Source organism: Caretta caretta, chromosome 5, assembly GCF_965140235.1.
Source record: "Caretta caretta isolate rCarCar2 chromosome 5, rCarCar1.hap1, whole genome shotgun sequence".
Classification (NCBI taxonomy): domain Eukaryota; kingdom Metazoa; phylum Chordata; order Testudines; family Cheloniidae; genus Caretta; species Caretta caretta.
In genome coordinates this window covers 105,689,205-105,715,884 of record NC_134210.1, presented here as the reverse complement: position 1 = coordinate 105,715,884, position 26,680 = coordinate 105,689,205, and the positions used below count along the sequence as shown (strand labels likewise).

The 26,680-nt window shown below is 40.4% G+C and overlaps 1 protein-coding gene across 11 annotated transcripts in view; it reads right to left on the bottom strand.

The window, feature by feature from the left end:
• The window catches only part of KDM4C (lysine demethylase 4C), a 475,753-nt gene that overhangs the window by 65,572 nt on the left and 383,501 nt on the right, over positions 1–26,680 (bottom strand). For 10 of the 11 annotated variants that reach the window (XM_075128776.1, XM_048850754.2, XM_075128770.1 and 7 more), the window contains one exon: positions 3,208–3,393. In XM_075128776.1, coding sequence (XP_074984877.1) covers positions 3,208–3,393 — 186 coding nt within the window. Of the gene's footprint in view, positions 1–3,207; positions 3,394–23,648; positions 23,689–26,680 lie in introns of all 11 variants that reach the window. The other variant, XR_012668619.1, reaches the window with a different exon arrangement.

Here is a 26,680-nt window from a genome sequence, read left to right as displayed (position 1 = left end):
ACCTTCCTTGTCTCAAAATCATGTTAAAATTACACAAGGAAAGGCTCTCATAGTATTTTTGATATTTCCAAGATTTTGTCCAATAAAGCACACACAAAAATAGCCTACCTTTGCCTGGTGTTTTTTGGTTCTGGCCACAAAAAATAAGCCAGCCGACCCAAACTCCTCCTGTAAAGGTATATTGTTGGCTCTGAGTTTTGGGAAAGATTGGATTGATTTTTATTTTTTTTCCAAGCCAGTCTGACCATGCATCCCATACACTTCATAAGTGGTTGTGCAAGATGCTGTTTCTCAATGTCATTTTTATTTTTCCTTTAATAACACCAAATATAGATCAAGAAAATCATTGGGGGGGAAATGAAGGATTTTTGTGGGAGTCAATTTTATCATAATAGTGTTGTATCAGACTAACATTTGTTTTGGCTTCTAGAGCACAAAATAATTATCATTTAACAATTGTTTACAGCGCCCTAGTTTAAATGTATGCCAATAAAGTATACTGATAAATTGCAGATGTAATATAATCTGTGCTGTGTATGTTAGATAGACAAGACAGAGAGACAGAAAATGTGAATGCTACATGTTCCACCTTACTTTACTAACAATTTACAGGCGTTATTATTATTAGCATTATTAATAAATATTTATATTATGGAAGCAGGCAAAAGACCCAAGTCAGGATGGGGGGGGGGGCTCATTGTGCTGGGTGCTGTACAAACATAGAAAAAAGATTATCTGTGCCCTGACAGGCTTACAATCCAGAGGGGAAAAAAGGCATAAGTGAATGATATGCTTTGTTAGTGTGGCTGTTTACTCTAGATGCCTCAGTAACAGAAAGGCACAGACGAATTAGATAGAGTTCAGAAAAAAACAAAATATGAGTAAGGAGCAGTAAGTAATGACTTAGAAAAAATAAGTATAAAACCACCAAACAACTGAAGCTGCCAAAAAAAGGAGACCTCAGCCAGTGCAAAAACTGGAGGGCAGACACAGCTGCAAAAAGGTGGTGTTGGTCAGCTTCGCAGAACTGACTCATCCCCTTGGAATGTAAGGGCGAAAGGCTTTAAAGCTTCAAGCTCTGGTGTTGCAAACCCCTTTCTCCACGCAGCAGGCAAGGCAGCACCCACCCTCCCTCCCCTTGAGGTGTGATTATCAGGTGGGTTTGAACCTGCTGTGGGCATTGTGCTAGTCACTACATTTTAGGGGGGGCTGGGAAGATATTTTTTCCCTCACCACGATATTGGCTTCGGTGGAGAGGGTTTTTTTTGCCTTCCCCACAGCGGGTATTAGGGAAGACCTATTATGGTGAGCACAAAAGGCGTGGTAGGTTATATGTCGCAAATTATTTGGTAAGTGTGGGGCAGATGTCCAGTGCATAGGGAAGGCATCCAGTGCCCAGATAAATGGCCTGGTAAAGGACTTAAAAAGGAGGTGCTGGTTAAAGGAACGGAATGGTGTGGGGCTTGGGGCCCCTGTGGTTGGAACAGCAAGGAGCCAACCCCCCTTTCTTATAGCCCGTCTTACCCCTCCCACGAGGTGGGGTGGATGGTAAGGTCCCAGGAATGGATTTGCTGGAGGGACCTCGATGGAAAAAGAGGGGAAGTTGGGGAAAGCCTAACCGGGTAACTGAAAATAAACAGGGTTTACCTGCACTGTACACTTTTATCTGCCGGGTAGTCCCAAACATCTAATAATAACGTTGCAGTCTGATTAAATCCATATCAAGTGTCTCCTGTCCTTCTTTCGGTACAGCTGGACAACAAAATAGTTATAGAAAAACTATGCAATTACAAAGAGAGATGGTGATAGGAATAGATTGTCTGTTCAAAGAGTTGTACACCATTTAAGGAAAGGAACTGATAAGCATGGTACAGGAGGTATAACTAGGAGTAATAGGATGAAATTGATAGAAGGAATATTCAGCCTAGACCACAGAAAAATCTTCCTGACAGAGAGTTCTATTTGACTGAAGAATAGTCTCCCATGGGAAATGATGGAAGTCCCATTGGTTGAGACACTGAAAACTATACTGGAGAAAATGCCAGAAAATGTTCTGTAAGGCCAGTCTTGTACTCGCTGTGGATGGACTAAACTAGTGGATCATGAACCCCAAGAGAGTCAAGGAAAGCATTCGGAGAGGTTCTCTGGTGTTGAAAATGTTATTACAATCTAAAGCAAACAAAAATCTTGCTCTTCACTTCCTGCACACCCATCCGCTCTGAGGTCAAGTATTCTCAGTCAACTTCTCAAAACACAAAATAAACAGATTATATAGATTTATCATTGCTATCAATGACACATTTATGTTCATAGTAAATGTAAGGAGGGAGGGCTGAAAAAATTTGACTTTGAATGAGGGGTCACCAACAAGAAAAGGTTGAAAAACACTGGATTAAATGATCAAATAGGTATTTTCCATCCCTAGACTCTATTATATATTTCTTCTGTCTGAACAATGTTAAGGAATAATTCAAATATAATTTAAAAACTACAGAATGGTTAAGCATCTCCATTAGAAGTGACAGAAATCAAGTGGAACAAAATGCATTAAGATCTACAAGACAGTTAATGACAGTATTGTGAATGGAGTATACATCACAGCTAACATTAACGGCTCTTTCTCAGCATTGATGGAAACTTCTGGCATTGTCACAAAGAATATGGAGTTCTACTCATACTTTGTATAACTATTGTCAGTCAGTACTGAAATTTTGGAAGGACATTTGCAAGGTTTTATTGGGAATGCTGAATAAGTATGTTATATGTGCAATATTTTTATATTGGATATTCATAATATTTAATCTGGATTTTTGTAATAAATGTGGGTATTCGTACTACACTGAAAATTTAAAAAAGGAGACTGTATTGATTTATTGTGGTGGTGAATCTATACATACTGTAATGGTCCTAATGGAAAAGTATGCCAGGCCTATCAACCACCGTTTGAGTACCAACATTTCTCCAAGCTCCAGACATAAGGAGAAACTGTCAAAATATAATGACCTGCTGTATATGAAAAGAATATAGATGGAGCAATCTTTTAAACATAAGCCATTTATAGATTCCTTCCTTCATTTTCCCTAGACAGCTAAGTAAATTCCTGCCTTAATTACACTTTTAGAATGCAAAGACTATCCACAGCATATTTTATTTTTTGTTTAAAAAAAAAGAAAAAGAAAGGAAGAAAGAAAGGATAAAATTCCTTACCACATTCTGATTGATCTTGTGTCTGAAACATGTGATGTAGACAACATAAGGCCAGTCATCAGGCTCCATCAGCACCCCTGCAGCATGAGCACAGGTAACATGGAAGGAAGCTGGACAACGCCCATAAGAACACTGTATGCAGGCACCGGAAAATTTCTTCATTCTCTGTCTGCAGAAGATACATTTCTGTATGAACAAAACAGAACAGAATGTCAACTAAACTACTGTGATTCAGCTAATTTCCACGTTTTATTGACTACATTTTACAGCTAAGCTGTACTGAAAAAGAACAAACTTTTCTGAATTGCAAATTAAGCTTGCAGTATGCTGTAACTTTAAGTCAGCATTTTTGTCCTTCTTTATGGACATACAAAGAGTTAATGGTTTTGGTGCCATAGTGGGGAATCTGATATGTAGTTGATCATTATTAATCGTTTTGATTCTAAATCCCATGCACTGCCCTACAAACCAACACTTACTCCCAAAATGAGCAAATTGAGAATCTGCTAACATAATTCTTCAAAAATAACCATTATGTGTGACAATAAAACTAAACTTCGTACACCATGTTATGTTCCTGTGTGTTCAAAATAGGCATTGGGGGATGGGAGAAATGAGACACAGGCTCTGCCTCGCTGAATAAAACAATTTGTCCATGAAGTCTGGTATCCTACTGCCAGAAATAGCCAATAACCAATATGTCAGATGGAGAAATACTCCATTACTGTGTATTGCCAATTGTGTAAGACTGTACATGGGGATATAGCTTTCTTTCTTACCCTCATCATAGCTTATAAAACAAGAAATATGTTATTGATGATCATAATATTTTAAAATCCACTCACACTATTTTACCCAACAGCCTTAGCAGTAGTGAATTCCACAATCTGACTATGTGGTGTTGAAGTACTGATTCCTTTCATCACTCTAAATTTAACCAATAGTTTTTACAAAGCAACTCACTGAAGTGTCATCAGTGAACTTCACCAACTCAACATAGTATGATGGATTGCCTTGAATTTATGTAACTGTCACAGCAAAGGCTGCGAGAGTAGTGAATTTGTTGGTTCAGGTCATCCTCTCAAGTAAAGTTAGAATACAAAGCATGAGCAGAATAAGGAAGTGAACCCATAATGTTCAGTGCGTCATAGAAGTAAAACACTGTAAAATTAATACATTGGTCTTATAAGCCTTTCATCCAAAGATTTCAAAATGCTTTACAAATATTTAAGTACCCCTTCAAGGAAAGTATTATTATTCACATTAAATGGAGAGGGAAACAGATACAGAAAGGTTAAATGACTTTCCCAAGCCCGCACAGTAATGGGATCAGCACTCAGGACTTTCTACCTCCCAGTTGCTTATTTAACTCATTAGACCCCCTTTTAATGTAATTTCCCAAACTTTAAAAAACTTAAAAATTGAAAAACAAAAATTTCATCCTGTGTAATCGTACTGACTCCCCACAGGGTCAGCAGCAGGGGTGGGATACATGTTCAGTACGGGACTGTTATAATAATTTCAGAGCCTTCTGCCCCCGTGCCTCGAGCCTATCTATGTCCCTTTCCACTCTTATATTCCCCTGCCAAGTCACTGCTCTTGTCCCTTCCTCCCCACTGTTATCCTCTCTGGCACCTGCCTGCCTCTAAAATCAACTCCTGCTCCTGCCCAGTCTCTAGCTTTTGCCCATGCCCCCTTTGCTCCTATGCTACCCCACTCAACAGTTCCTGTCCTTGCCACTTGCTCCTATCTTCTCCCATCATCGGCTCCTGTCTTTCTATCCCATCACTCTGCTTCTGTCCCTCTAGGCACCAGCAAGGGGTGCAGTGACAGCAAAGGAGAGACAGTCTCCCTGCTCTCAGTTCTGGTGGCCAGTATCTAAGCAACCCCCAGCTTTGAGCAATTGCAGGGAAAGTCCTGTTCAGCCCCTGGCTGATATGAAATGGAACATGCTCAGCTGTTCTGTGACTATGATGCATCCAGAGTCTGGTTGGCATGTAAGAAGTGTGAGAGGATGGCAAATGCTCCAGAGAATTTAGCTGCCAAACTCTACTAAGCCTTTACTGAGAATGTGTGAAGTGGAATTTTTCAGAGGCCTATAACTTGGCCAAATGTGGGCAGATTTTCACGGGGATGGCAAAAGGCACGTACCTGACACAGGGAGGTCACCCTGAAAAATTTCAAATCCTTGCTAGTAAGCATGGAAGTGCTAGAGCTTTTCAACAGAGTGGTTGTGACAATATTTTAAACATGAGCATAACCATGTATTTTCCCTCATCTTGTTCTCTGAAATGGCTACACCATTATTGCTGAAACTTAAAAAAAGCAGCAGCAGCAGCTTAGTTGAGAAATCTGGCATTTGTGCCCAAATGGTTAAAATTTGACGAAGTTCTAACTAATTGAACAAAGGGTCTTATAATTTGAAGTGTTGGGCAACTGTACGTATAAGCAGTGCTACCTGCCCCACCTATACCATCCACACCAAATTGTTCTATAGTCAGCATTTTAGGAAGGTAACAAGAACCAAGACACTAAGAAATTATAAGATGAACTATTGTATATGTTTGTACAACAAATTATAAAAATGTCCTATGCAAAACAAAGAAAATAATTAACTCAGAAAGTACATAGTGTTATACAGTAACTCCCCACTTAACGTCCTCTTGCTTAATGTTGTTTCGATCTTACGTCCCTGCTCAATTACAGAACATGCTCCATTTAAAGTTGTGCAATGCTTCGCTATAACGTTGTTTGGCTGCCTGCTTTGTCCACAGCTGGCAGCCCCCCCATCAGCTCCCCTATGCCCCCCCACAGCACCTCCCACCTGCCGGCAGATCCCGTGGATCAGCGCCTTCCCCTCCTCCCCCGCCTCCTGGCCAGGGCAATCAGCTGGCTTGCAGCATTCAGGAGGGAGGGGGAGGAGCGAGGACTCGGCGCGCAGGCTCCCCATCCCTCCCCTGCCTCCCAAATGCTGCAAACCAGATTGCCCCAGGCAGGGGGTGGGGGAGGAGGGGGAAGGCTGCGTGCCGAATCCCTGCTCCTCCCCTGGCCCTCTTGCCCCCTGAACGCCGCAAGCCAGCTGACTGTCGTCGGCGGGGGGAGGGGGGGGAAGAGTGAGGATACGGCATGCGGAGTAAGGGGGGGGAGAAGAAGCGGGTTAAGGGAGGGGACTTGGGGGAAGGCGTGGAGTGCGCGGGCCAAGGGTTGAGCCGCCCCGCCCCTGGTGCTTGCAGAGTAGGGGAAGCTGCCACTGCTGCTGTGCAACGTGCTTCTCCTAGCCTACAGCACCTTCTGCCTCCTTGCCTGCCTGATTGCCTCCAGTGCCAGTGGGCTGTGCCTGTGTGGGGTAAGGCGAGGGCACCTCCCAACTATAGCACTGTACTGTATTTTATGGCAAAAAACAATTTCCCTGGAATCTAACCCCCGCTATTTACATTCATTCTTATGAGAGGTTTCAGAGTAGCAGCCGTGTTAGTCTGTATTCGCAAAAAGAAAAGGAGAACTTGTGGCACCTTAGAGACGAACCAATTTATCTGAGCATAAGCTTTCGTGAGCTACAGCTCACTTCATCGGATGCATAAAGTGGAAAATACAGTGAGGAGATTTATATACACACAGACCATGAAAAAAATGGTGTTTATCATACACCTTGTAAGGAGAGTGATCAACTAAGATGAGCTATTACCAGCAGGAGAGTAGGGTGGGGGGAGACAAAACCTTTTGAAGTGATAATCAAGGTGGGCCATTTCCACCATATTTCCAGGAGTTAACAAGAACGTCTGCAGAATAGTGTGGGAGGGGGAGAAATAAACAAGTGAAAATAGTTTTACTTTGTATAATGACTCAACCACTCCCAGTCTCTATTCAAGCCTAAGTTAATTGTATGCAATTTGCAAATTAATTCCAATTCAGCAGTCTCTCGTTGGAGTCTGTTTTCGAAGTTTTTTTGTTGAAGAATAGTCACTTTTAGATCAGAAATTGAGTGACCAGAGAGATGGAAGTGTTCTCCGACTGGTATATGAATGTTATAAGTCTTGACATCTGATTGTGTCCATTTATTCTTTTACGTAGAGACTGTCCAGTTTGACCAATGTACATGGCAGAGGGGCACTGCTGGCACATATCACATTGGTAGATGTGCAGGTGAACGAGCCTTTGATAGCGTGGCTGATGTGATTAGGCCCTATGATGGTGTCCCCTGAATAGATATGTGGGCACTGTTGGCAACGGGCTTTGTTGCAAAGATAGGTTCCTGGGTTAGTGGTTCTGTTGTGTGGTGTGTGGTTGTTGGTGAGTATTTGCTTCAGGTTGGGGGGCTGTCTGTAGGCAAGGACTGGCCTGTCTCCCAAGATTTGTGAGAGTGATGGGTTGTCCTTCAGGATAGGCTGTAGATCCTTGATAATGCGTGGGAGAGGTTTTAGTTGGGGGCTGAAGGTGACGGCTAGTGGCGTTGTTATTTTCTTTGTTGGACCTGACCTATAGTAGGCAACTTCTGGGTACTCTTCTGGCTCTGTCAATCTGTTTCTTCATTTCAGCAGGTGGGTATTGTAGTTGTAAGAATGCTTGATAGAGATCTTGTAGGCGTTTGTCTCTGTCTGAGGGGTTGGAGCAAATGCGGTTGTATCGTAGAGCTTGGCTGTAGACAATGGACTGTGTGGTGTGGTCTGGGTGAAAGCTGGAGGCATGTAGGTAGGAATAGCGGTCAGTAGGTTTCCGGTATAGGGTGGTGTTTATGTGACCATTGCTTATTAGCACTGTAGTGTCCAGGAAGTGGATCTCTTGTGTGGACTGGTCCAGGCTGAGGTTGATGGTGGGATGGAAATTGTTGAAATCATGGTGGAATTCCTCAAGGGCTTCTTTTCCATGGGTCCAGATGATGAAGATGTCATCAACATAGCGCAAGTAGAGTAGAGGCATTAGGGGACGAGAGCTGAGGAAGCGTTTTTCTAAGTCAGCCATAAAAATGTTGGCATACTGTGGGGCCATGCCGGGAATCCAAAGCAGTGCTGCTGATTTGAAGGTATACATTCTCCCCAAATGTGAAATAGTTATGGGTGAGGACAAAGTCACAAAGTGCAGCCACCAGGTTAGCCGTGACATTATCAGGGATAGTGTTCCTGATGGCTTGTAGTCCATCTTTGTGTGGAATGTTGGTGTAGAGGGCTTCTACATCCATAGTAGCCAGGATGGTGTTTTCAGGAAGATCACCGATGGATTGTAGTTTCTTCAGGAAGTCAGTGGTGTCTCGAAGACAGCTGGGAGTGCTGGTAGCGTAGGGCCTGAAGGGGGAGTCTACATAGCCAGACAATCCTGCTGTCAGGGTGCCAATGCCTGAGATGATGGGGCGCCCAGGATTTCCAGGTTTATGGATCTTGGGTAGCAGATAGAATTCCCCAGGTTGGGGTTCCAGGGGTGTGTCTGTGCGGATTTGTTCTTGTGCTTTTTCAGGGAGTTTCTTGAGCAAATGCTGTAGTTTCTTTTGGTAACCCTCAGTGGGATCAGAGGGTAATGGCTTGTAGAAAGTGGTGTTGGAGAGCTGCCGAGCAGCCTCTTGTTCATATTCCGACCTATTCATGATGACAACAGCACCTCCTTTGTCAGCCCTTTTGATTATGATGTCAGAGTTGTTTCTGAGGCTGTGGATGGCATTGTGTTCTGCGCGGCTGAGGTTATGGGGCAAGTGATGCTGCTTTTCCACAATTTCAGCCCGTGCACATCGGCAGAAGCACTCTATGTAGAAGTCCAGTCTGCTGTTTTGACCTTCAGGAGGAGTCCACCTAGAATCCTTCTTTTTGTAGTGTTGGTAGGAAGGTCTCTGTGGATTAGTATGTTGTTCAGAGGTGTGTTGGAAATATTCCTTGAGTCAGAGACGTCGAAAATAGGATTCTTGGTCACCACAGAACTGTATCATGTTCGTGGGGGTGGAGGGGCAGAAGGAGAGGCCCCGAGATAGGACAGATTCTTCCGCTGGGCTAAGAGTATAGTTGGATAGATTAACAATATTGCTGGGTGGGTTAAGGGAACCATTGCTGTGGCCCCTTGTGGCATGTAGTAGTTTAGATAATTTAGTGTCCTTTTTCTTTTGTAGAGAAGCAAAGTGTATGTTGTAAATGGCTTGTCTAGTTTTAGTAAAGTCCAGCCACGAGGAAGTTTGTGTGGAAGGTTGTTTTTTATGAGAGTACCCATTTTTGAGAGCTCATTCTTAATCTTTCCCTGTTTGCTGTAGAGGATGTTGATCAGGTGGTTCCGCAGTTTCTTTGAGAGCGTGTGGCACAAGCTGTCAGCATAGTCTGTGTGTAGATTGTAATGGATTTTTTACCTTCAGTCCTTTTGGTATGATTCCATCTGTTTGCATTTGGAAAGGAAGATGATGTCTGTCTGTATCTGTATGAGTTTTTTCATGAAGTTGATAGATTTCCACTCCATACAGATAAATGCAGTGCCTTGCATAATGACAGGTTTCAGAGTAGCAGCCGTGTTAGTCTGTATTCGCAAAAAGAAAAGGAGTACTTGTGGCACCTTAGAGACTAACCAATTTATTTGAGCATAAGCTTTCGTGAGCCGCATTTTTCAAGAACATAACTACAACGTTAAGTGAGGAGTTACTGTAATTAATTGGTTCATGCATCAAAAAAAGGGTTGAATTAAAATTAGCTATTCTACATAACATGAGTCACATGGTTTGCCAGACTCTCTCTGCTTCAAGAGATGGAAGAGCTGAGAAACATGAAATGAAAGACATGGGAGAACTCTGACCCCACAAGTTCAGGAGGATTTGGAAACGTGCTTTGGAAAACAGAGACATTGGGACAGGATAATAGCCAAATGATAAAGTCAAAAGAGATCCAAAAGAAGGGCGTAGTGGCTGAGATATCAGTAGACTTGGCCAAATCAATACAGATTAAAATAAGAACTTTACCCAAACTATTTTTTAGGTTTAAAAATTCACTGAGGTTCACCTCTTCCCCTCTTTTTGATCCCTTAATATACTAATGTGGACACACTGAAATACTGGAAAAAAAAAAAGGGCTATGTCTCACAGTATTATTTACTTAGCTCAAACTAGAGAATACTAGAAATCTGGCGGAAAAAGCCTGTTCATACAAGAGTTCCAGAAATAATTTCAAAAGCTTTATTAAGAAAACTCTTCCTTTAATCATTCACAAATGCTGGAAACTAAAGTGCATATGCTATGCTTGATCATTGCGAGTAAGGGGAAGGCCTTAAGAAAATAAACTTGCAAAGTATTAAGGAGCAGATTCTGATCTCAGTTATACTAGTGTAAATCTTAGTAACTACTAATTTAAGTGAAGTTACTCTGGATTTACACCAGTGTAACTGAGACAAGAATCTGGCCCTAAGTAAGTGGGTAGTGCAGATTTAGAATTATATGAACAAACTGAAAAAAAAGCTTATTGTATTCCTAACAATGAGTTGTGTCCACTTTATTGCTGAATCAAGAGAAGTCATGTATTATACCAATTAACTCCAAGGACACACTTATCTCTGATGGTTTATTATTATTTTTCCTTCAGGTACGAAAAGGAATCATGGATAAGATTAGAAAGAGACAGGAGAGTTACTGTATACTCAGGGAGAGAAAATCTATTTTTTTTCCTGAACCTACAACATACAAAACCAATTCATAGTCTACGGATGAGATCTCCCTCAGAAGGCATAATTGAAAGGTGCTAAGGCTGATATATAACACGATAAGATAAATTTCTTATGATTTTGAAGATGCTATATCCTTTATATTGTAGTACCTTTTGGATAATTCTGATGCTGCTCAGCCTCAAGATGGCAGACACACACTAAAGCATACATTTTGAAAAAGGCACAAATACAAGTTAAGGTAACGCAAGTGAAAAGGCATGGGCATGAGAAAATCCCTTATTTACACTTGTGTATCAGGCAGCGTGTCCACAGTTCTGGACAGGAGAAAATGCGCATGCACTTTAAAAAGTGTAGGCCCTAAGAGCTATTTAATACTCCATATTTAGCTAACAAAAAAAGTAGAGAAAATGATAATTTTCTCCCCTTAGTGATTTGGAACCTTACACAAGAAGTTAATAGTGAACTGATACATATTAGATGTTAGTTATAAACTGAACAGTGCTCTCTGTGACACCTGTTGGTAATAGCTTCCTCCCCAAAACTCTTCCTGATAATTTATTCCTTATAAGCACTTATAAACTCTGGGCTTTAGTGGATGGTGGCTGCAGTGTGTTTTTTTCTTTCCTACGAGCAACCTTTTCCCACCGTACGTTCATTACATAGAGTGTGTATTTTGCTATTATTTTATATTTCAAAAGAATTATAAGAAAATAGAATTTAAAAAAGACAGAAATTCTTTCAGAGAAAAAAAACAGGGTGATCGGCAGAGAAAAGCAGAGAAAGGAAACCAGAACTGCTAGGAAGGAAGAGGTGGATCACGAGAATGCAAAGACTGAGATTGCTTATTTATTCTTTGAGGGAGAGATTTTCTGTAAAACAGGTGCGTTACACAAAATGGGCCTTATATTGCATGCTGCAGAAATACCCTTGGCACCCCACAGGACAAGGCCCAAGATGCATACTCCCATGGCCTGGGCTTCCCTCATATTTGTGTGCACAAACCTAATACTTGAGTGTGACATTAACCAACCTGTGTGTAACCAATGATGATGATAATTAACTTTAACATAATTCATTTTTAAAAATACAATTTTGACAGATAATGTGATGTTTATTTTAAGCATTTTTATCGAATAAAATTTTCATAGTTGTGGGAAATCATGGGGGAGAGACGAGGGGGAGGTTGGACAATAATTACTAAATGACAGTAGGCACTGAGATTCAAAAAGTTAAAGCTTTGTAATCATTAAAACACATATTGTTAGCATCACATTTCAAAATATACGAAGTAAATCTCCTTAAATCAAACTCTAAACAGTTTTCAAGAAGCATTTTTCTTATTTTGTCAATTTAGATCATCATTGATGGAAGAAAATTTTTTCTTGGATTGTGTGTGTACAGTGTAATCGACATTTACCCCCAAAAAGCAAATCCTTCAAAGCCTAGTAGTATTTTTCCTGTGAAGATTCTCTCTGACTCAGAGTCACAATCAGGGCCAGATTTCCAGTTAGGCACAGTAAGCATGTGCCCAGGAGCACCTAAAAGTTAAAAATGGGCTAAAAGTTTCTTTTTTTTACAGAAAACACAAAGGTCAGCTGTAGGCGGGGGGGCACTGAAGATGCTGTGCCTCAGGGCGCGTAAGGTGTAAATCTGGCCTTGGTCACAATTCAGTCTCGTTTCACCTCACTAGCGGGAAGTAGTCTATTCCAGCCCTACACCTGGCACAGATTACTGCCACCTCTGTGCTGGCTCAGCTGCTTCAGCTGGCACATAGTGTACAGGGTGGGTAGCCAGTGTAGGGGAGTAAGGGAATGCCTTACATTCCCATATTTCTCTGCATGGGCATACAGGGAACCAACAATCTTGCCCTTGCTGTGCAGGGTTTTGAAAATTCTCCTTGAGATTTATGATATTACAGGTCTGATGTTTCCTACCTTTTGGAACTGGTGGGTTCAAGGGATAGTCTCAAGGTTTGCTAGAGTGATAAATCAGAGATTACACCTGGTTTAAAGATACACCTGAGAAAATAAGATCTAACACATTTTAGAGTACATAGTAGTATACTCCAGAGTTGTAAGAAAATTAAGGAATTTAAACCAAATTTAAATTAACCTGAGCATATGAATATGGAGATGATGAAACATGACAAAAGGTAACAAAATAATGGATTTGCTCCAGGTATTTCAAATTCAGATTCCTCATCAACACAATAAACCTCTGCATTTTCAGTTTGCCAGAAATAACACATTTATTGAAATGCATTCATGCTGACTCAACATTCATTGGATAGCCATAGTAATTCACCATTCTGATATTCCCGTAAGGGTAAATTAAGGCTGTTCTTATCTGGTAAAAGCACATTCAGTTTCTTAGATACCCCTGAAGACTATCATTATGATTTAATGTTTGCTAGATATTTTTACAAAGTAAAAAGCATGGGAAAAAGCAGCTGAGGATCAATCTTAATCACAGATCCAGATGCAATATCAAACAGAAAATAAATAAAATTGTTTATATAACTGTAGATTAAGAATATGGGACAGAATAATAAATTGATATTTGACTGAGATTTTGTAGATGCTTCTCTTTGCACCCCAAATAAAAAGTGTTCTGAGGTAAATGGATTTCATAATCACAGAACAGTTCTTTAATATCAATAGACTCAAATGCAGAGAGAGAGAATGGATTTAAAAGAATGGCCGGGGGAGGGCCGGGGGTGGGAAAGATGCCAGTATTTTTCAGACCAAAACTTGCTGATAGTTTACATAATGAATTTTGTGCATCCTTATATAAACAATTTGATATTGCTTTCCCCAAAGAGATTATTATTTACAAAACAAAATCCAAGTCTCTAGCAGGATCATGAATTAAACAGTAACATGCTCTCCGAGGGCAGGGACTTAAACAGACTAAGTGGAGGTTAAGGTGTTTTTTTTTTTTAAATAATGATTTGGATTATTAATTTTTTTCCAAACATTTTTATGCCTTGGCAAGAAGCAGCAATTCGTGAAATGGAATTTACTACACAATATTATAAAATTAACAAAAATAATCTATGCTAAGGGAATCTTCCTGAAAATATACATCACATACTGATCAACTTTTGTAACTGGAAATAGGGGAGTGGGGAAAGAAAGAAACTTTGTAGGGTGCTCTCTCTGTTCAACAGTCAGTCCAGGTTGTCTTATTTTGGTGCCAATCACTGTTCTACCTGAGATCCTCTCAGATCAATGGAAGTAAACTTCTGTGGATTTTAAAAAAAATATTCTTGCAGTTTGGTACAATTTGATGAATTCCAAAAACAATAAACTGTTCCTTCCGGAAGTATTTTTTAAGTTGTCCCTGGCAGGGATGATTTAGAAAGCAACACCATCCAAAACGGAGAAATTCCCCAACACTACTGGCAGAATTTTAACAAGGGGGCTTGCGTGTTCTTCCACAGGACCCTCAAAATAGGCTGAGATCAGTACTGTTGACCTTCATTTACATAATTTGCCCAGCATACTCAGCAAGTACTCCAGTGTCTTATATTCCTTATATAAGGGTGGACAAAACCTTTGATAAGTTCATCCTATGCACACACATCTACACAACTTTCTGTACAGTTTATGTTGAAGCACCACCAAATACCAAAAGGAAAATATAAATTGATAAATCACCAAAACTCCTTTTCTAAAAGTAGAATCAGAACATTTATAGTTTATTTGTTCCTGGTAGCCAGTCAACGCACACAGTTTTCTCCAAATGCAATCTATACCAGGTGCTTCTGTAAGAACTCAGTCACTACCAACTGCTTCCCTTGCCCACTTCCTATTCAGTTTGCTTACTGAAATATGAATATGTGGCTGTGAGCTATTACTTTAAAAGGAAAGGGTTATGATTTCAGCTTAACTATAGTCTCTTTTTATATATTTTCAAATGTATTTTTACTACAGGACAAACTACATCTCTTGCCAGATGTGGCTTTGAAATATTACATTTGCCTTTCTTGCTCCATTATTTACTTGTCATTTTTCTCCTTTCATTTCAGCATCACACCATAGAAATGAATTAAACACAACACTAAAAGGTGACATTTAAAAGTAGCATCATGCCTGTTTTACGTGCAACTTGAAGCATTATGAAATGAAAGCCGAACATGATTGACATTGGTACCAAAGGAGCACATTCATAGCACGGCAACTAAGGGAGGCTGGAAAGAATTTGGTTTTTAACATCCTTCAGGAAGAAAGTTTATTTATTAAAGTGCTTCTTCTTACTCAACACATAAGCTCCATGTGTGATAAATTCAAATTTTATATAAATGGAGACTGCAGGGGTAAAGCAACCAGGGGGCCAGGCCATTTTTATACTGACTGGGTGGGGGTTATGCCAAAGCAACCAGATTATGCATCTGTTCAATGAATCTCTGATGCAGTCACCATCAGTGTGGTGGCTGTGGAGTGCAGTGCTAAATTAAAGTTGCCCTCTCTCCAGAAGGACTCCTATGTAGCTTATTGGAAATTAAAATGTTGGAAATTAAAGGGGCACTTCCTAACACCTCTCAAGAAAATACTACTTATGACTTTTGGGTTTGAATAATTCCTGTAGAGAAGGGATCCTGGGATCATCTAGACCTTGTAAAATTTGGCATGGAGTGGCATTGTTTTTCCAGGCCATTTTTGGACTTCAACTGCATTTTAATATAAAGCGCTGGTCAGACAAGAAATCTAGTTACTTATATTTGTTACATGGGAAGTCAATGTTTCTGCAGGAAAACACACACACACACAAAACTTAACTCTGTAATAAGAGAAAGCAGTTTAAACTATATCTACTGAGATGCAGCACTGAAAGGATTACATTCTTAGCAATATCCTGCAAGCAATTTACTTTACTGGGAAAAAATGCAAAGAAATTCTTTATCACAAAATAGGTGCCTGCATCTCTTAACCAATATACTTTCCATCCTTCTGAGAACAGCTAGCCTGCAGGCTGATATCAATAAGCTAAAAAGATAAACATTTTCTTTTTTTTCCCTATAAAAACTCAAAAGAGATAATTTAAATTAAAAAAAAATACACCCACCAGCACAGATAGAAACAGTTCTGAGACAGACATAGTAGCATTTAAGACATGCATGTTCAAATATTTAGAAACAGGAATCTTGTCAAGCTCAAACAGAAACCTCTGATGATGATACAAGTGCTTGTATCAAAATTTCATCTACCCTGAGGCTTGCCCACTGGCATGACAGCTATGTGCTGCCTTGTGTCTTAAAACATTTGGAAATGGGCATGGACTTGAGTCCCTGTGCTCTGGGCAAGAAGAGGTCATGGCCAATTACGTAGGTGAATGCACTCTGCCTCTGGGAAGGAAAATGTTACACATGTGAAGTACATTGGCAATGACTGGGGACGCAGCTGCTTGATGGCGTATTCTCTGTTGAAGGGGGGCTATTGTGGACAGAACATTATAATATATGAGAGGGATAGCCACGGTTTAGTGAGGTTGTGCCACTAGCCAAGAATCACCTGGCTCAACTTACGGTAGAGGGGGGCCATTGTAAGTCACACCTATGCTAATAACAATGTCCATATGAGTACAGATGTCAAATCCAGGGAGGAAAGGGCTATTCCAGTTCCAAGAGGGAAAGAGTTATACAAAAACAAAAAAGATTCTTTGGGAAAATATTTAAACAAGCTCCGTATTTCAGCCTGTTTGGAAACCTTGAGTGTTAAAAAGCTTATGGGACCATTTAACTTACTGAGAATTGTGCAGTGTTTGGCAAAAAGCCAAAATCCACTTTTAACTAGAATCAACTTTAATGTGATACCTCACCGGAACATTGTGTTATTTAAGCAGGCCAGGGTGATAAGGCAGAATAGCAAAGTTATGGCATCCCCTAAAGGCACATTAAAATACTTTATTAAGTGTAAAAAGTTCAACAAATCCAAAATGACCAGCCTGTAGCATCTCAAAAACAGTAAAAGTGTTTTCCAAGGCTTTTCTCCCATCCCACACTCCTGTATTAACTCCACTAAGTAAATACTCAGAAAAATCTGAGCCTGTTGCAGAACAAGGTGATGTGTATCTTACAGTTCTAAGCCATTATAAACATTTGCCAAATCACTTCCCTCCGTAAATTTAAATACATTAACGGTTACTTTTACAGTAAAAAAAAATGACACTAAAAATAATAAAATAATAATAATAATAAAAGGTTAATGTTTAAAATAAAGTTCAATATTTCTAATGTCTCTATCTTTTGCTTTTCCCTAATTGCTATCTACCTAAAAGACCAAAAAACGAAAAAGAACAATACAAGGGTTTTATTATGGTCAAGCAAACAAAGGACCCCTGGCCTTAGAAATTTCATAAAAACATCATTTTTCTTACATAAACCTGAAAGTATGTGGATATCAGCTTAGTTCCAAAAAGTTCTAAGTTTGTCATGGAAACAACATTCTTATTTCAAAACAATACAAGTGCTCGCTGTGGACTATTGACATGAAAGCTTCCAATCCAAGCTCATTGACAGCTTGTGGAGTGGACAGATGAGGCATGGAAAATATTTTAAATTAGTTCATTTATCATGTTGAAATTTCCCCTTGTTTTTTCCTACCCCCCCCCCCCCCATGTTCTGGTTTAACTTGGATTTAAACTTGGAGAGTGGTCAGTTTGGATGAGCTATTACCAGCAGGAGAGTGAGTTTGTGTGTGTATGGGGGTGGGAGGGTGAGAAAACCTGGATTTGTGCTGGAAATGGCCCACCTTGATTATCATGCACATTGTAGGGAGAGTGGTCACTTTGGATGAGCTATTACCAGCAGGATAGTGAGTTTGTGTGTGTGGTTTTTGGGAGGCAGGTGAGGGGGTGAGAGAACCTGGATTTGTGCAGGAAATGGCCCAACTTGATTATCATGCACATTGTGTAGAGAGTTGTCACTTTGGATGGGCTATCACCAGCAGGAGAGTGAATTTGTGTGGGGGGGTGGAGGGTGAGAAAACCTGGATTTGTGCTGGAAATGGCCCAACTTGATGATCACTTTAGATAAGCTATTACCAGCAGGACAGTAGGGTGGGAGGAGGTATTGTTTCATATTCTCTGTGTGTATATAAAGTCTGCTGCAGTTTCCACGGTATGCATCCGATGAAGTGAGCTGTAGCTCATGAAAGCTCATGCTCAAATAAATTGGTTAGTCTCTAAGGTGCCGCAAGTACTCCTTTTCTTTTTTCGTTGGTTAATAACGTCATGATGAAATGTATGTTGCAACATTATTTGTGAAGCCCTCCTGTATGATATTCTTGGTATATGTTCAAAACCACACAGTCCTCGAGACAGCTGGGAGAGGAAATGGCAGGAGATAAAGCAAATTTGCATTTCAGCAAACCCAGCTGAGAAGAAGGCGAAGGAGTCTCTGAGCTCTTGTAGACACCATGTTGCCTTCTTTACTGTTTGAATAAACTTTGCTTTTACGGGTAACCCTCAAAAGAATCCACTTCAAAGGTTAATTGGACTATTAAAAGAAAGGGGGAGAAAAGCCCAAGCTTGCTCTCTCTCTTACACCGAAGACAATAAAGGAACCAGCCCTTTGACTTTGGGGGGAGATCCTGACCTGAGAATTTGGTCAGCCATGTTGCTGGAAACATGTGATAAGGATTTTACTTTGAATCCAAGTCCAGCTTGTTAAGTTTTAGCTACTAGAAAGCATTTTACCTTTATTTCTCTTTTAATCATTTAAATACCTGATATTTGAATTCACTTAAAATCCTATCTTCTTTTGTTAACAGACTTGTTTTATTTCTTTATCTAAACCAATGCTGTATTTAAACTGAACTGCTTGTTAGTAACAAACTGTTGAATATTGACCCTCTGAAGGGGCAATGGACCTTTAATATCTGAACTGCCCAGGAGAGGGCTGGACTGTGCACAACACATGTTTTGGGGGGAAATTTGGAATTGGGAGGGTGTTGGGGGTCACACTGCAAGTACTAACCAAGGCTGGTGGAAGCCAGAGTTTGACTGGTGTGTTGCTGCCAGGCTGCTGGAGTCATAGCTGCTGGACCAGGGCTGTGGCTATACACAGACACTTAGGATGTGTGTCTGGTAGGCTGTTCAGGAGTGGCCCAGGTTGGGAGCTACAACAGCAAAGCACTGGTTGCAGGGCAGGCAATGATACAACCCCTCACTGGTCTGGAATGTGACAGTTACTAATTTGCAATAAAAATGATTCAGACTACCGGCTAATCAGCACATACCTTTATCCACATTCTGAAGGTTGATTTTGCCACCAGTTACTTCAGATCATAAGCAAAGAAAACAATAAACCCACATAGACAAAGGGCACAGCATTAACTGTCTTGGGATCCAAAAAATGTGAGCAGCCTGAACTATTACACTCAACAACCTGACAATACCTAGAAATAGTAGTTTGATAAATGCAGCTCAATGCAGTCACTGATGAATAGGATGACACCAAATGTATTCAATATCAACCATAATCAAAAACAGAGAACAAGGAAACTGTGTATCTGTTAGGTATAAACTTCACAAAGATACAAAGCAGGTAATTGTGGATGATACCTTCCAAGGCCTGTGCTGTGCTACAAGTCTAAAGGCTCCTATTCCATTTCTCCTCCATCCAACCCCCGGACTAAAATCTTAATAATCCTTTTTGCATTGTGTAGTCCAGCAACCACATTAATCCACTATCCCTCAGAAAAGGTCTCAACTATAAACCGGGATTTACACTGTATTTTGATTGTGTATTAAGGGTGTTACATGGAAGCCAGAAGAATCTCTACCTTCTAATCAGTTACTCAGAAAATGGGAAAAGAACCTACTGCCACTACTGAGACATACAGAGAAGACATTTTCAAAAGCACACTCATCCATTTTGCTTGTAACCCACATTTCCACATACAATATTTTCCTAATCCATGCAAATCCATCTGTGAGTTTTTGCAGGGCCACATGCCGTCCCCATCATTGACCCAGGGTGCTTGCACCTCATTTTAAATGTATAGACTTGTTTTCTGCCAGAGCAGATTCCTAAAGAAACAGCCACCCTACTGAAACATTAGTGCTTTTAGCTTTACCTTAGAGCAGAACATCCGAATAAAGTTTGATACCATTATTGGTATCAATAATGGTTTGATACCATTATTATAAGGATCTTGGTTTGATACCATTATTATAAGGATCAAGCTATTTTCATGTGTTTATGGGTCTCTTGTTTGTTTTCTTCAATAATAAACATTAATATCATGTTCACTTTCATTCAAATTTGAAAAAAAAAGTTAAACATACTTTGGATTATAAAATGTCCACCTAAGTATCCACTGAAAGTAAATTTTCAGCAGAATATCAAGATGACAGAGAAACTGAGTTCTTACATGTAGGAACTATGTCAAGTTGTGTTGATCCAGTCTTTGAATAATGGCAGCATCTACCCATTCTTGGGAACAGTTAATTCCTATCTCAGAATGACAGATTCAGTTTATTTAAATGAGAAGCAATATCTCAAAGTATAATTTACATAGTCAACTTTAAAAGAGGGCATTATGTGAACCCACGGCTTGTTTGACTTTTTGAAGCAGTACAACAAATCTTTAAAGCACATTTTCTTTTCTCAGCCACCAGATTTCATTTGGTAAGTGAACATGAAGTGTCCAAACTGAGCTTTGGTCTCCTCAAGGAAAGGCTTGAAAAGTCACTGGTTCTGATTTTTCATGCAACAAATTTTTAATTTTCACTATTAGCTGCATGACACCATGAAGGCCTCCAATATTTTAGCCTAGAATCCTGATGTGACTGATGCACTGTAAAATGCAGCAGTGTTACAAAAGCTTAGGAATGTAAAGTTTCAGTTTTAAGGTCCAATCATAGGAACAAACATCAGAGTTAACAGGAAGGATGAGGTTGGGCCAACATGCAGAGTGGATGCCGAGAAGATTAAAGATCATCTAGGTATGGCCCAAAAACCAAATTAATATTTTCCTTCAGTTTTCAACACGGATGATAACATGGAACATTGGCATGGAGGCAGGATGGATGACAGAATTGAGTATATGGAAATGGAAACTACCACATATGAGGTTGTATGACTTTGTAACAAATTGTGAAGGAAAGAATAATTAAATTTATAGAGGTAAATGTAAAAGGGGATGTAATGCAACATGGGTTTACAAAAGGTAGATCATGCCAGTTTAACCTGATCTCTTTCTTTGAGAAAATAACACCTTTTTTAGATAAGGGAAATGCAGTAGATCTGTAAAGCATTTGATGGTAGCACATGGTAAATTATTAGTTAAACTAGAGAAGATGAGGATTAGTAAAATTGTATCGTGGGCAAGGAACTGGCTAAAGAGGAGAAGGCAATGGGTTGTGCTGAAAGGTGAACTACTGGACTGCAGGGAGGTTACTACTGGACTGCTCGGAGTCCCTCAGTGATTGGTCTTGGAACCAATCTTATTCAGTATTTTTATTAATGACCTTCACACAAAAAGTAGGAGTGTGTCAATGAAATTTGCTGATGATACAAAATTGGGAGGCATCATTAATATAGAGGACTGAAATATCACAAAGGTACATCTGGATGACCTTGAAGACTGGAGTGACAGAAATGAAATGAAATTCCGTAGTACAAAGTGTAAGGTCACACACTTAGGGTATAATTATAAGAATTTCTGCTACACGTTGGGAGATCATCAGTTGGGAGGGACAGAGGAAGAGCGAGACCATGGTATGCTGGACTATCATAGGATGACTATGAGTCTCTAATGTGACGCAACTGTGAAAAAGGCAAATGTGATCCTAGGATGCATCAGGAGTGGCATTCCCAGCAGAGATAGGGAAGTACTGATGCAGTTGTACAATGCAATGGTAGAGATCTCATGGTCACCATGTTTAAGAAAGATAAATTCAAACTGGAACAAGTAAGAGAAGAGATACTATGATATCAGAACAATGGAGGGTCTACATTATGAGGAGACAGAGAGCTTGGCTTGTTTATCTTATCAAAAAGAAGGCTGAGAGGGGATATGATTACTTTAAATTACTTTAAATACACCGAGGGCTAAACATTAGGTAGGGTGAATAGCTATTTAAGCTAATGTCCTTATTGGCACAAGAACAAATGGTACAAACTGGCCATGAACAATTTCATGCTGGAGATTAGAAGGTTTCTGACCATCAGAGAGGTTGGAATAGCCTTCCAATAGGAGTTTTGAGGCAAACATTTTTTTTTAGTTTTAAGAGAGAACTGAATAAATATATGAGTCATATTGTATGGCAGAATTGCTTGTGATGCTGGGGGGCAGGGCTCAGCTGCCTGTGGCGGGGGGGTGGTGGTGGTCTCTTCTGTGTTATGTCATGTTTCTAAAGCTCATGCTTCAGCGCTTTAGCCAGTCACTTGCAGGGGATTTCCCACCCTTCCCCCCATGCCCACTGTACCATGGGGGTTTTTTGGTTTCCTTTTTCTGAAGCATCAAAGATGGCCATGGCTGGAGATGGGAGATTGGGCAGGGTGGGCCAGAGTGCTGAGGTGTCACTGAGTATTCTCTCTCTCATGTGCATGGCTGGCTGGCTCTTGCTCACATCCTCAGAGTCTAACAGATCGTCAGAAGTAAAGACAGGAAGGAATTTTCCCCAGGTCATATTGGCAGTGACGTTGGGGGGTTTTGTTTTTGCCTTCCTCCACAGCATGGAGTCCAGGTAACTTGCTGAAATTTTCTGGGTATATCTCCTTTAATCAATACCCTGCCATTGCCAAGAGATGTTCTGAAGGCCAAAACTATAACTGGTTCAAAAAAGAATTAGACACATTCATGGAGAATAGGTTAATCAATGGCTATTAGCCAAGATGGTCATGGATGAAACCCTGTGCTGTAGTTTCAGAGTAGCAGCCGAGTTAGTCTGCATTCGCAAAAGAAAAGGAGTACTTGTGGCACCTTAGAGACTAATAAATTTGTTAGTCTCTAAGGTGCCACAAGTACTCCTTTCCTGTGCTCTAGGTGTCCCTAAGCCTGGGACTGACAACTGCTGGAACTGGACAACAGTGGATGATCACTGAATAATTGCCCTGTTCTGTCCATTGCTTCTAAAGCATCTGGCATTGGCCACTGTCAGAAGAAAGGATAATGGGCTAGATGGACCACTGGTCTGACCCTGTATGACCGTTCTTATGTTGTTCTTGCAGGGGCCTCAGGCATTGGTGCAGCTCAGTTCCTCCTATTCTCTGCCTTTGGCACATACCTCTTTAGTCTCATATGGGCTGTAATACTTTGGTCAAATGTTCACTGCTGGGTTTAGTGTGTGGGTGCTGAGTGGTGTAGGTGGCCTGTGGTATACAGGAGATCTGACTAGATCATCTGGTGGTCCTTTGGACCTTAAACTCTATGACTAATAAGAAAGGCTATGATCCAGGAGACTTGGGTTCTATTCCCTGATGCTGACTTGCTGTGTGACCCTGTGGAAGTCACTTCACCTCTCTATGCTTGTGTCCCCTCCTACCATTTGTCTCTTTTCTATTTAGATTGTGTTTGTGCAGTGCCTAGCACAAGGATTAGGGCCTCTCTAGGTGCTACTGTAACACAATAAATAAATAGTTTATAATGTAATAACGTTTCACAGATTTTAAGGCCAAAAGGGATCAGTATGATTATCTAATCTGATCTTCTGTAACATCCAGGCCTTTTCACCCAGTAAGTTTTGAAGTGATGAGAATTCTTCTCTACAGTATAAGTATATTCTGTACATACTGTGTACCTGCAACCTGTAGTGACACAGCATGTTATATAGTTGCTTCAGGTTCACTATAAAATCCAGAGACATAGTTTTACCTTTGAAAGTAGCGTTTTTCTTTCTGTTCTTAGTTTGCCACTGCAAGAGAGATAAGTCTCATGAGCCCAGAAATCCACATAGTTAGACAAGAGTTCTTGTTTAATGAGGTACCTTTTGTTGTTGTTGTTAGTAGTGTTTGATTTCATTTCCAAATCCCTAAACAATACCTAGGAATACATCTAAAAATACAGTTATAGTTTTATAATTTATTTTTAAAGGACTATCACAGTGAATAATTGACCTGTCTTTTATTTTCTTACAATGCCCACATAATTCCATAAAGGTTGGGATTTTTTAAATTGAAATAAGCAATTCAACATGGACAGTTTTGAAGAAAACTCAGTGGCAACACTTAAGAGCAGCTCTACAATAAGAATTCAATGAGTATGTGAAATACACACGTGAGGAGACGCTTATCTTTGAATTGCTGAATGCTAGTGTTTCAAAGAGCAGAGTTCTTGAAAATTTCTGTTTAGTGCAATAGTAGTTCCTACACAAAGGAATGAATTGGACAGGTGTGAAGAAGAAGAAAAGAAATGGAAATGCCTGGGTGGAAAGAAACTATATAATAGGGGGAGGATGGGGGACACCAAAAAATAAAACAGCAGAGGAGAAACTAAGTAAAAGGGAAAGAATCAACACAAAGGAGAAAGAAGACACTGCGGAAGGAATGTAAGAGTTCATTGATGGCACAAGAATATTGATCTTATTGAGAATCCTGATACTTATCTGATTTAAGTAAGAATTATTATTAGAGCTGTGTGGAGGAAAAGGTAATTCCATGTTACAGACGATTTTAATATTTTAAAATTTGGCTTCCTTCTGATTAGGAATGAAAGCCCCAAATTTTGAAATTCTCTGTGAAAGGAAATGAACCAACCTGACAAGGTGTCCCAGAGATATACACCCTGGAAGGCCTGGGGTCCCCAACTCTGAGGCACCCTGGAAGCCTGGGTCCCCAACAGCCCACCAGGTAAGATTGGAAAATGGGATCTAATGGGAAATTCTGCCCTATGTTGCATGGCTATACCAAGGGGACAAGCACCTTCTTTCTGTGCAGGATACAGACAGAGCCTCATCCAACATTCATGGAAGTCAATGGGAGTCTTTGGCTTTTTATTAATGGGCTTTAGCCCAGGGTCCTAGTGCTCCTTTGACTTCTCTGGGATTCCTCATCATAGTAAATATTATGCCTGGTAGGAACTGTATGCAGAATTAGGCCTCTAGACTACTATTTCTCTGTTATTCTGGTTGGGCATCTATTATTTCTAAATATTGCTTCTCCATGGTGCATTTCCATGTATTCTAATGTTTGCTCGTATTTGAATCTTACACTATAAAGTATTAATAAAAAAATGAGTAAACAACAATAACATGGTGAAAATAAGAGCATACTAAGGGATACATTTTCATACCGAGGTGTGAAACTTAGCAGCATGACTCCCATTAATATTCATATGAGTGCTAGAAGTAAAACCATCAAGCTGAAAATTTACCTCTAAGAATTTTGCTTTATGAATTTCTCTTAAAAGTTGAAAAAAGGTGGAGAGGGATGGTCAGAGAGTATGTCAGTTTCAATCATTTGCTGAGTTCTTCCAGATACACAAGTAGGAGGAAAAAAGTAAAACTGACTGTAACCAGATAACGAAACTGGAGGAGTACAGTAGATTTCATAAATGTAACCCCTGAACTCTAACAAGTCAGAAGTCGTACATATCAGCTATTTGGAGAACAGTTAGGCTTTGTATGTTCTAGTCTGCTAATTGAATCTGCAAGATATGGTAATTCTCTTGGGGAATTGATAAGTCAAGATGCAAAATTACCAGTAGCGATAGGGAAGACATTTATTCTCATAATTCAGTAATCTTTTCTGCAGTTGGGCTATATAGCCTGCTGAAGCTGAAAGACTGTTTTGCCTTATCTGCACAGAGCATACATTACACGGTATGTCAGAAACAGGAGAACAGAGGGACTCTCAAATTCAGCGTGTCACACTATGGAAGGAAGCACCACAAACATGACTACATTCTGGGACACTTCAGCATCTCCACATAGCTCGTCAAGACAACTGAACAGTGTATTAGAATGATACAGTAACTGTCCTATAAAACTGAGATGCCTGTACCATCCAGCACACTTTATTCCTTGGTTGACTGTGAGAGATGTTCAAGTCTGCATTTGTGAGAATTCTAACTGGGATCAATATTGGGCATACCCACTTAAGGGTTCCAGCACTTAGCCATCACCTCTCCTGGGTGGAGACCTACATCTCTCCCCCTCTGGATGGTTAAGGCTGCACAGCTCCCTGCCTTACACTGTGATATTCCCAGTAAGCCAGTCTGCCTAAAGGCCAGTGCCTGTGCTTTGCTTTCCCTCCAAGGGTTATGAACAGAGCATTGCCAACAGTTGCAAGTTACCACACAACTCTTTCCGAGCAAGCACATTTATTCTTAAGGTAAAAGCATGACAGAGAAAACACAAACACACATTAAACATACCAGGAGTCACCCTTCAGTCTTTTGGGGCCCTAGTAGGCTGAAGACTCTAACCTTTCCACAAGGGTTGGGACTCCCGTTGGAGAGAAGGCCTATCCATTTGTTGGATCAGAAAAAAGGCCCTGAGTCAACTTCAACACAGCCTTTTCATAACAGAAGCCCTTTCTTTGTTCGTCTTTGGAAAATCCAGTTTGAAGCAGAATATACAAGCCTCCCCAGGTGGCGATACCTGTCAGGAAGCATTTACAACCTAATTGATTCACCTTAATCACCTCCCACTGGTTTGGGCTCCTGGAGTAGCTGTGATAATCCTCCCTTATGGAGTTGCACACAATCTCTGGCCCATGGTGGTACATAAACTTAAATACAACATGGTCCCCAAAGATACTGCATGGGATTGCAGTATCCGTTACACTTTTCCCCATCTCCTCTGAGTACATGCTAGTTCAGGGAGTAAGGCTCCCTCTCTCCCATGTGTAGAGATGGTTTGGTGGATGGAGTGACATCCAAGGGGGATCTTGGTAGCTGCAGTCATA